Here is an 11,497-nt window from a genome sequence, read left to right as displayed (position 1 = left end):
GGCCCACCTCAGCCTCCCAAAGAGCCAGGATTAGAGGTGTGAGCCACTGCCCCTGGCCTTTAATCAAATTTTAAAGTAAGCATTGCTTAAAACATGTCACTCATCAACAGCAGAACATTCAGAATACCTAGGGCAGCTGTTCTTAAATTGTGGGCTGCGAACATTGGGATCCTGAGACATTGTCAGAGAATAAACACCCTCTACTTACTGAAAAGGGAACTTTTAAAACTTAGTACCACAGGAACCTCTTTTAATAATTAATTAGCTATCTGTGGGAACCAGGAGTTCTTCATGTACTTCATCTGGAACAGTGTATCAAAACAGATTGAGTGCAGAAACAGACATGAGAACCCGAGCACGTTCTATTAAGCCAGATATTAAAGACACATTAAAAAATGTAAAAATGCGGCTGGATGCAGTGGCTCACGCCTGTAATCCCAGCACTTTGGGAGGCTGAGGAGGGCAGATCACCTGAGGTCGGGAGTTTGAGACCAGCCTGGCCAACATGGTGAAACCCCGTCTCTACTAAAAATACAAAAATTAGCCGCGTATGGTGGTGCATGTCTGTAATCCCAGCTGCTCAAGAGGCTGAGGCACGAGAATCACTTGAACTGGGGAGGTAGAGGCTGCAGTGAGCAGAGATTGCACCACTGCACTCCAGCCTGGGTGACAGAGCAAGACTCCATCTTTAAATGAAAAAAAAAAAAATGTAAAAATGCCATTCTTCTCACTAGATTTTTAAAGAAATAGTTACTTTTCATTACAAATGTTACGTTAACATGTAATGGGTTTTTGTTGTATTGAAAGAATTCTCAGTTTTGATTTCTGCCATGGTGCATATTGAGAGTTGTAATCTCATAAGTAGAAGCTCTTTGGGATCCCCAATAATTTGTAAGAGTGTAAAGGAGTGCTTAGGCCAAGACGCTTCAGAAGCACTGGTCTAAAGCAAGTGGCTTGAAGCGTCCTAGACTATGATTTGCCTTTCTACTGCCATTGGCCCTTTATGGACTGCAGGTGCTCTTATTCAATTAAGCTGGGCCATATCACAGCTCAGCATAAATACCCTCTACTTACTTAAAAGGGAATTTTAAAAACTTAGGAATAGGAACCTCTTTTAATAATTTCACAAATAGATATTGAGGGATGAGCATAAAATAAATGCTTGGCAGATCAACTTACTTGGGTTCACATAAAACTTAAGATGATTTTAAAGTAATATACATAATGCAGCCCAAGTTTTCAAAGATGTTTTATTAAGGTCATACAAAAGTCCAATCGATACCATCGCTGAAATATCTAAACAGCTTCCTCCATTTTTTTTTTTTTTTTGGAGACAGAGTTTTGCTCTTGTTGCCCAGGCTGGAGTGCAGTGGCATGATCTTGGCTCAGTGCAACCTCTGCCTCCCAGGTTCAAGCAATTCTCCTGCCTCAGCCTCCCTAGTAGCTAGGATTACAGGCGCCCACCACCACGCCTGGTTAATTTTTGCATTTTTAATAGAGATGGAGTTTCACCATGTTGGCCAGGCTGGTCTCAAACTCCTGACCTCAGGCCATTCACCTGCCTCGACCTCCAAAAGTGCTGGGATTATAGGCGTGAGCCACCACGCCTGGCTAAACAGCATCCTCTTTCTGGGCTTCTTGGATCTTCAGATCTCCTGCCACATCGTGTCAACTTTCTGCATGGCTACTTCCATCTCCTCCTCCTTGTCCCACACCTTCTGCTTCTGGGAGTAGAGCTCTGCCATGAGCTCACTGAGCTCCAAGAACTCCTGCAGGGCCAGCTTTTGCTGCTGATGGGCATCTCTCAGTTCTTTGGCTTGGGATTTCAATGTCTCTGACGCTTCAACCAATTGCTGAAAAAAAAATTATAGATGTTTTATGTTTGCTTAACAAAGGTCTGGAAGGCTGGACATTTAGTCTTACACTATATTAAAGAGTTAAAAGTGACAGCCAATGCTGGTTACAGATTAAAGCCACAGATGGGAGAAATCCCCTGCTTGGAAAAAGCCCTGTGCTCACCTCACCCCAGCCAAACATTCAGTGGGAAGACCACCTGGGCTCAGGTGCTGAGCAACAACCCCACACCAAGAAAGACCCTGCAACTGCATGGAGTAGCTTACAGCAGGACAGCTGGCTCTGTAACGCCAACCTCTGCCTGAGGTCTTCTACACAATTGCAAAGGTGAATAAAGCATTTGGACGCTCAATCTAGTTACTTAAACACAAGCAGAAGCAGAAAAAAATACATAGGCAAAGTGCTGAAGATTTAAATCAGGCCAGGCACTCATGCCTGTCATCCCAGCACTTTGGGAGGCTGAGGTGGGAGGATCACTTGAGCCCAGCAGTTCAAGACCAGCGCCTGGGCAAAATAGTGAGACCTCATCTCTTAAAAAACTAAAAAAGAAAGAAAAGAAAATTAAGAAGAAAGAGATTTAAATCAAAGACTCACTGGGTGGAGGGCCACAAGTAGGACTTACCACAAGTTCAGCTGCACTGACAACCCAACCTTACCACTGGCTGCACTGATGACCCTGACCTCCCTGCAGCTGATCTGGCCAACAACAACTAAACAACAGTGGCTGTTTAGTCACTGTCACACTTGCTGGACTAAGACTGGAAGTGACGAGACCTGGAGCAAGCTGGCAGGGCGGCTTCCACATGGGGAGGAAAGGCCTCCCCAGGCCTCTCTGGGTCCAGCTCAGAGTCACTGTGACTGTCAAGCAGTGAGACACCGCCCAGCCCACACTGCACTCCTGGACAAGCCATGCAGGGGATGATACCACAGATGATCTTAAGAAGCAATTTGGGTTTAAAATCTGCCCCATTTTAGAGGACAGATCATGAACTACAGGTCCAAGGACTTCAGTGTATAAATGAATGTATTTTAGAAAACAGAGCCTATACAGTGAGCTGAGATCACATGACTGCAGCCTGGTGACAGAGACAGACTCTGTCTCAAAAAAAAAAAAAAAAGAAAAAAAGAAAAGAAAAAAGAACCTAATTGTGTTATTACTATACTTAATGGCATTTGAATATAAAGTTCACATATCTTACTAAAAACCAAATTTATAAAGGAGTTATGGGGGAATCAGCCACATTTTAACATATGTCCTCTTTTGCAGTTCCCTGTCATTACTAAGATGCCCCTTCTAAGAGCAGGGGACATGGTGTAGAGAGAAGGGCGAGGTCACTGGTGTCAGGTGCAGCGTGTCACTGCAGATAACACAGTGCCCTCTGGACATCGTTCCTCATTCAGAATGGGCGGGGCTGGGGGAGTTGTTGCTTACTCTGCGGGGTTGAACTGGAGATGGCAGATGATGACTGTGAAGTGGGTGCCTGCTGCAGGCAGCACGCTGAAAGGCACCCATGGCAGGGAGCCAAGCCCAGCTAGCTGACATGGGCCGTGTAGAAACTGGGCACAGCAGGGGCCCTAGAACCAGGCTTGGCCCTGGTGTCCTGCGTGCAGCAGGGACAGTCCATGAGCGGGAGTCCCAAGGAGGTCTTTAAACATCTGTATGAACTGAACCTTACAAAACTCTGCAAAGCCTCTTAAGCCTTTCTCACCCAGAACCGAACTGCCTACCTTGTGCAGGTCCTCCTTCTGCCACACCATGCGGTGCTGCTTCTCTGGCCCCCGTAGCTGCTGTGTGAAATCTTGTCGAGGCGCCGCCTTGTCCTCAAGTTGTCACTCAAGCCTGTTTGAATGTGAGCAAAAGAGGAAATAATTTGTGTTCCTTTCTGTGTAGCAACTATATGTAAACGTTGTTAGCTGACTTATTGAAATGATTTAATAATTCACAGGACTCTTTTTTTAGTGCTGTATACTAAATAAAATACACAAGGCAGCAATACCTAGGGGCCAGAAACACTGTTCACTACAAGTCAGTTATGGAATCATAACTTACAGTAAAAATGGGCATGTCCAAGGCTCAATTTTTCTTTTGTCATTTACAGTAGAATAAATAGTTTGTTGCTAATTTTCTACACTCTCTACTGGGAATATGTGTTACCTTTATAATCAGAAAAATAAATATTGCAGTCATGTAGCATATAATGATGTTTCGGTCAACAACAGACAGCATATATATAACAGCAGTCCCATAAAGTTATAATACCGTATTTTTCCTGTAGCTTTTCTGTGTTTAGATACACAAATCCTTGCTGTACAGGTCTGCAGCCAAGGGGCAATATGCTATACCATGTGGCTTAGGTGTGCAGTAGGCTGCACCACCTTGGTTGGTCTAAGAACACTCTGTGATGTTCTCACATCAACGAAATTACCTGATGATGCATTGTCGAGAACGTATCCCAGCTGCTGAAGGATGCATGGCTGGACTGAAGAGCACCGTGTGATGTGGGCTGCAGCTGAGTTCTGTGCATGACGTGGTTGGAGCCCTGAGGAAGGGGGAGCTATGGACTGAATGGTGTCCCCCTCCGCCAATATTAGACGCTGAAGCTCTAATCACCAATGTGACTGTATTTGGGGACAGGGCCTATAAGGAGATGATGAAGGTTAAGTGAGGTCATAAAGGTGGGCCCTGATCCAACAGGATTCGTGTCCTTATAAGAGACCAGAGAGCTTGGGTGCTCCCTCCCCATGGGAGGACATGGTGAGAAGATGGCTGTGTGCAAACCAGGAAGAGAGGCCCCTGGGGCTTTTAGTCTCTAGAACTGTGAGAAAATAAAACCCTGTTGTTTAAGCCACTCAGGCAGTGGTATTTTTTTAGGGTGCCTAGGGCTAATACAGAAGGATTCACCCTCCTGGGGAGAAGAGGCAGGGGGCCAGTGGCCTCCTCTGATTTTCCTGGCTGTCCGCAGAACTCCGTCCCTGCCCCTCCGCCTGTTGCCAAAGCATCTTTCTAAGGGAAGACCTGATTGCACTGTTCAGAGGTCCCCAAAGGCCACAGAAAAGTCTCAACTCCTGGACCTCGTGAGTCCCATCCCACCGGGGGAGCTCCCTCTCTCTTCTCTGCTCTCCTCTCAGGAGGGAAAGTTAAGGGCCTGCTTGGCCACCCTCCAGGGAGATGCCATGATGGGATGCTGCATCCTGGTGATGAGCTGGGGATAAGCCAGCACGTCTCCTCCAGAGCTTTTCCCAGAACTGAATACACACTAAGATGATCTTTACGGATGGAAGAATCAAACTGGGAAGAATCACACACCTGTAGTCCCAGCCTACAAGGAAGGCTGAGGCTTGGGGATCACTTGAGCCTAGGAATTTGAGTCCAGCCTGGTTAGCATAGTGAGAACCAGTGTCAAAAAAATAAATAAATAAAAAGGAAGAATCAGGTGACTGTTCCAAACTCCTCCAAAATGGGTATTGGGTCCCCACTCTGCTCTTCCCGGGACAGGGGTGTGCCTTCCCATTTCCTGTTGGCCATAAACCCACTCCCTCTCACTAAAGAAATAAGAAAAGAAAAAGTGTTCACAGCACTTTGAGTTATGTGAGATGTGCAGAATTTATCAGGCCCAGAGAGACAGGAATATGGACTTCAGTCACACGCCTTGTACTCATGCCCTGGGGTGACTGTTTAAAGGCATTTTGTTCCTGACTAGCTCAACCCATTATCTTCCTGTTCCTGGAATTTGTGATATGAAAGACAATGTAGACAATGTAGAGACAATAAATAGCTTTTTTTTTTTTTTTTTTTTTTTGAGGCAGAGTCTCACTGTGTTGCCCAGGCTGGAGTGCAGTGGTGCTATCTCGGCTCACTGCAAGCTCCACCTCCCGGGTTCACGCCATCCTCCTGCCTCAGCATCCAGAGTAGCTGGGACTACAGACGCCCACCACCACGCCCGGCTAATTTTTTGTATTTTTAGTAGAGACGGGGTTTCACCGTGTTAGCCAGGATGGTCTCGATCTCCTGACCTCGTGATCCGCCTGTCTTGGCCTCCCAAAGTGCTGGGATTATAGATGTGAGCCACCGCGCCCGGTCTTCTTCTTTTTTTTTTTTTTTTTTTTTTTTTTTTTGAGATGGAGTTTCACCCTGTTCCCCAGGCTGGAGTGCAATGGCATGATCTTGGCTCACTGCAAACTCCGCCTCCCGGGTTCAAGTGATTATCCTACCTCAGCCTCCCAAGTAGCTGGGACTACAGGTGCTCACCACCATGCCTAGCTAATTTTTGTATTTTTAGTAGAGACAGAGTTTCATCATGTTGGCCAGGCTGGTCTCGAACTCCTGACCTCAAGTGATCCTCCCACCTTGGCCTCCCAAAGTGCTGGGATTACAGGTGTGAGCCACCACGCCTGGCCCAATAAATACCTTACGTTATTTTAATATAAATCCCTCAGGCTAGGCCAGCCGAGGTAGGAGGATCCCTTCAGGTCAGGAGTTCAAGACTAGCCTGGACAACACAGCAAGATTTCCTCTCTAATTTCAAAATTCTTGGTAAACAACTTAGGAACTGCCTCTTCTTTTCCTTTAAAAACCCACTTATAACTGCTGCTAATATATTAAGACAACTTGCATCTCCAGGGTTGCACTTCTCAAACTTGGCCCAAATAAACTCTATTTTTTTTTTCAAGATGGAGTTTCGCTGTCGCCCAGGCTTGAGTGCAGTGGCATGATCTCAGCTCACTGCAACCTCTGCCTCCCGGGTTCAAGGGATTCTCCTGCCTCAGCCTCCTGAGTAGCTGAGATTACAGGCGCGTGCCACCATGCCTTGCTAATTTTATTTTTTGTAGAAACGGGCAAGGTGGGACTCACCACGTTGCCCAGGCTGGTCTCGAACTCCTGACCTGAAGCAATCCTCCTGCCGTGGCATCCCAAAGCACTGGAATTACAGGCGTGAGTTGCTGTGCCTGGCCCAACCTCTCCACTTACGTTAATTTTGCCTCCTTTCTTCCTTTTTTTTTTTTTTTTTTTGAGACGGAGTCTGGCTCTGTTGCCCAGGCTGGAGTGTGCTGTGGCCCAATCTCGGCTCACTGCAACAACTGCCTCCCAGGTTCAAGCCATTCTCCTACCTCAGCCTCCCGTGTAGCTGGGATTACAGTGCCTACCACCAGCCCAGGTAATTTTTGTATTTTTAGTAGAGATGGGTTTTCACCATATTGGCCAGGCTGGTCTCGGGAACTGTTGACCTCAGGTGATCCGCCCGCCTCGGCCTCCCAAAGTGCTGGGATTTCAGGCATTAGCCATCACGCCCGGCCCGTTTTCTCCTTTTGGGTCACAAAAGTGATTGAATCCTGCCACTTCCCGGGTGCTGGGTGGCAACAGGGAAGAGGGGGATAATTGCTGTGCTGCTGTGACTTGGGTAGATGGCGGGAAGGCCTCTCAGAGGCGGCCTTGTTTGCAAAGATCGGAATTAGGCAGGGAGAGGAGCAGGCCTGGGGCAATCAGGGAGGGGGCAGTGGCACACTGGGAACAAGGCAATGTTCCGCGACCCACAGAGGCAGCGCAGTAGCTGTTCCAACCCTGGTCAGAAGACACCCCGCAAATGCCTCAGCACTCGCGCAGCCTTTAATGGCCCCACGCCTTCCCGCCAATCCTGCATCCAATCAGAGAGCATCCCCACTACACGTGTTGGGCAACGGCCAATCAGAACTGGGACCCGTCCCTCGGCCCACCTCCCAGGAACTCCAAGCCAATGGCGGCCTGCCACCAGCGGGCCAATCCCGTGCAGCGCGCGGGCAGGAGGTTGCAGTTGGGCGCTCAGCAGCTGTGGTAGCCGGTTGAGGTCTGGAAGTAGCGTTGGGCTGAAGCAGCGGAGTTCGCCATGGTAAGGCCCGGGTCACTCCCGCCCCGCAGATACCTAGGCAGACGAAGTTGGCCTCGGGTGGACAGAGGGACGTTGTTGCGGGCCTGGGCGCTGAGAGGAGGTCAGAGAAGGACGCAGGGTCTAGTGCGGGACAGGAGGACAGGGGATCGTCTCCTGGATCTGCGGGTTCCAGGGCAGGGACGGCGGCTTTTGTTTTAGATGAAGCTGCCGGCCTTTAGTGGACGGGGACCATTGACGGTGTCCCGTCCCCAAGAGAGCAAATAGTGGCGTCGCTTCCTGAAGACGGGAGGGCGCTGCTCCCGCTTCACATGTCTTTGTGCTGCTGGAAACAACTGAGGAGCCCCAGGAGCCTTCGCTGACGCGGCTGGGGCTGTGGACATTGGTCGGATGAGGAATTAAGGCTCAGACGCTGCTGCAACATTGCCTTGTCTACCTAAAGGCAACTGTCAGGCCAGGCGCGGCGGCTCACGCCTGGAATCCCAGCCCTTGGGGAGGTGGAGGCGGGCGGATCACCTGATGTCTGGAGTTCAAGATCAGCCCCACCAACATGGCGAAACCCAGTCTCATAAAAAAAATACAAAAATTACCCGGGCATGGTGATGCGGGTCTGTGGTTCCAGCTACTTGGGAGGCTGAGGTGGGAGGATCAGCCGAGCCTGGAACTTTGAGGCTGCAGTGAGTCGTGATGGCGCCACTGCACTCCAGCCTGGGCCACAGAGACCCTGCCTCAAAAAAACAAACAAAAAAAGCAGCCTATTAACACAGCAGATTCCCAAGTCCCAAGTCTGAATAGCTGTGGTTTGTCAGTTATCCTTTTTTTTGTTGTTGTTTTGTTTTTGTTTTTGTTTTTTTAACAGCACTCAACAAATGCTCTGTTGCCCAGGCTGGAGCACAGTTGGAGGATCGCGGCTCCCTGCAGCCTTGAACCCCTGGCTTCCAGCAGCCCTCCCGCCTCAGCCTTCCGAGTAGCTGGTACTACAGGTGTGTGCCACCACACCTGGCTAATTTGTAAATTTTTCATAGGGACAGGGACTCACTATGTTACCCAGGCTGGTCTCAAACTTGTCCCAAGCGATCCTCCCGCCTCAGCCTTCCAAAGTGCCGGGATTACAGGAATGAGCCACCACACCTGGCTTGGCAGGGTTTAAAGAAACCACCAAAGGACAGTGCAGTGTCCCAGCACTGATGATGTCTGGGAGCCATTACACCCGTAGGCTTCAAGGGGTAGAGAGAGGGAGTGGTTACAAGAAATTGAGAGGGTAGTTTTATGAAGAGGGCAGCCTGCCAAAAGTGTGGCCTTGAGAGGGATTCAGGTCACCCACAGCAGTTGAGCAGGAGGGTGCCAAGGAGGGAGTACCCTGGCACTGCTTTCCTCCAGCCCCCCAGTATCCCACTGCTGCCTGCCATTGACCAAACCAGCAAGAAGCCAGAGGGCGAGGAAGGCCTCTGATGCTGTTCTCAAGGGTCAGCCTCCGAGAGCACAGAGCAGGTGGTGAATGATGGAGTGGGTAGATCTAGGGGGCAGAGAGAGGACACACACTGAGCACCTGGGCTTGGACCATGGTGACCTGGGACCTACTCTGTATTTCCTTACCCAACCCAACTACCTTATCCTTTTATCAGGACATAATCAAAAACTGCTATATATTCTTCAGAGAATTACTGTGACTGGCTATAGTGTGGGGTTGATTATTGACATTACATGGCTTCCAAGTTTTAAAATAACCTAATTTTTGTGTAGTGGCAAACAGGTTCTAGGGCTACCTCTAGAACTTAGTAGCTAGTATGATTTACAGCAAGTTAGTTTTCACAGGGATAAAGGGATCAGTCACCTAACCCTCCTAGGAAATATCAATTGTGAAAGCGCCAGATACTGAAGCACTATATAAATATTAAATTAGAATATTTTGCATGCCATATAGTTTCAAGTTGCCTTGAAATGAATGGGTTCACATTTATGTTCCGGTTCACAGCGCGAGTGTATCTCTATCCACGTGGGGCAGGCGGGTGTCCAGATTGGCAATGCCTGCTGGGAACTGTACTGCCTTGAACATGGAATTCAGCCCGATGGTCAAATGCCAAGTGATAAAACCATTGGTGGCGGGGACGACTCTTTCAACACGTTCTTCAGTGAGACTGGAGCTGGCAAGCACGTGCCCAGAGCAGTGTTTGTGGACCTGGAGCCCACTGTGGTCGGTAGGTGCCTGGGCACTGGATGGCAGCTTTCCTGAGAGGGTGGGAGAGCATTGGTAAAGTCCTGTGTGGGCTCCTTTGAATCCTCCTGCTGAAAGGATGGGATAGACAGGCATATGCCCATGGCATTGTTAGGAGAGAAACTGAAAGTTTCGTGATGAAAGTGTCTGTGAGACTCGGCTCCTAATTTAGGAAAACCTGACCTACAGGGAAAAGCTGCTTTGCCAGCAGTAAGATGGGCTGTGAAGAGATTCCCTCGTGGCTGCCTCAGCCCTGGCCAGGTGGCCCTGCCTGCAGGGTGCAGTGGCATTGGTTCCCTCCTGAATGCTGTGCACTCTCTTATGGTGGTGCACGAGAGTCCTGACCTGCATCTTAGGCATAGAAGGTAAGTACAGAACAGTCATTTGCTTCCTTCAGATTAGCAGCCTGAGGTAGTTTCCAAGGAGAGCTACAAAGAGGCAGCACCTTTCAGTGGCCCCCCAGGAGATGACAGCATCACCTGAAAGCCTGTGGGACCCAGGTCATCCAGGGTGCCCTGATGGGACTGCCCTGCAGAAGTCACACTGACCTGGTGACTGCCCAGGTTGTAAGAGTTTTTAACTTACAGCCTTTGATGTAGCTACACGTAGGAAAGAATTATGTACCTGCGTAGGAGTGCAAGAGCTTATTTCCTTTCACTGGGAACTGGTTGTGCTGACATACCACAAGCTGAGTTTAACTTTGTAGAGTCATAAATTGCATATGCAGTTTTGTTATCACACAGAGACATTTTCTACCAGACACTGCCACTGTTGACCTATGACATGTAGGTCATGTACTTTGAACAGCATGTACTCTGTAGAAGTGAATAGTCCTGGAATGTGTCCATCTTGGTGAGTACAGGCCTTAAAAATTCACAGCATACACTGTCTCTTTTGTAGATGAAGTGCGCACAGGGACCTACAGGCAGCTCTTCCACCCGGAGCAGCTGATCACCGGGAAGGAAGATGCAGCCAATAATTATGCCAGGGGCCATTACACCATCGGTAAGGAGATTGTTGACCTAGTCCTGGACCGGATCCGCAAACTGGTAAGAAAAGAAGGTTTCATGTGGCCATTGTCTTGCATGGGAGGGTAGTTCTTGGAATGTGAAAGGGAGGTCATTTTATCAACACTTAGACCAGCATCTTGGCTGGGCGCCGTGGCTCACACGTGTAATCCCAGCATTTTGGGAGGCTAAAGCGGGTGGATTACCTGAGGTCAGGAGTTTGAGACCAGCCTGGCCTACATGGTGAAACTCTATGTCTACTAAAAATACAAAAATTAGCTGGGTGTGGTGGCACAAACCTGTACTCCCAGCTACTTGAGAGGCTGAGGCAGGAGAATTGCTTGAACCCAGAAGGCAGAGGTTGCAGTGAGCTGAGATTGCACCACTGCACTCTAGCCTGGGCAACAGAGCAAGATTCCGTCTCAAACAAACAAACAAAAACTTAGACCAGCATCTTGAGTCCTACTGAGTCTGCAATGGTGATTTGTCCGTAGATCTTTGCTTTTCTTTGCTTCAAAGTGTACTACGTGTTTATTATGGATGATTTGAATCCGTATCAA

General features: G+C 48.8%; 1 protein-coding gene and 1 long non-coding RNA gene across 2 annotated transcripts in view; one reads left to right on the top strand and one right to left on the bottom strand.

Moving 5' to 3' along the window:
* Nucleotides 1–736: 736 nt before the first annotated feature.
* Nucleotides 737–9,694, bottom strand: LOC112130482 (uncharacterized). The gene is made up of 3 exons (XR_008517412.2): nucleotides 4,281–9,694; nucleotides 3,583–3,694; nucleotides 737–1,853 (listed from the first exon to the last, which is right to left on the bottom strand). It is a non-coding gene; the product is annotated as an uncharacterized LOC112130482 (long non-coding RNA).
* LOC100439869 (tubulin alpha-3 chain) overlaps nucleotides 7,577–11,497 on the top strand; it is a 6,891-nt gene continuing 2,970 nt past the window's right edge. The window contains exons 1-3 of the mRNA XM_002834795.4: nucleotides 7,577–7,718; nucleotides 9,691–9,913; nucleotides 10,831–10,979. Of these exons, the coding sequence (XP_002834841.1) occupies nucleotides 7,716–7,718; nucleotides 9,691–9,913; nucleotides 10,831–10,979 (375 nt within the window). The 5' untranslated portion in view covers nucleotides 7,577–7,715. The remainder of the gene's footprint in view (nucleotides 7,719–9,690; nucleotides 9,914–10,830; nucleotides 10,980–11,497) is intronic.

This window comes from Pongo abelii, chromosome 22 (genome assembly GCF_028885655.2).
Source record: "Pongo abelii isolate AG06213 chromosome 22, NHGRI_mPonAbe1-v2.0_pri, whole genome shotgun sequence".
Lineage (NCBI taxonomy): Eukaryota > Metazoa > Chordata > Mammalia > Primates > Hominidae > Pongo > Pongo abelii.
Note: the sequence above shows the minus strand (reverse complement) of the source record. Positions and strands in the feature narration are given on the sequence as shown.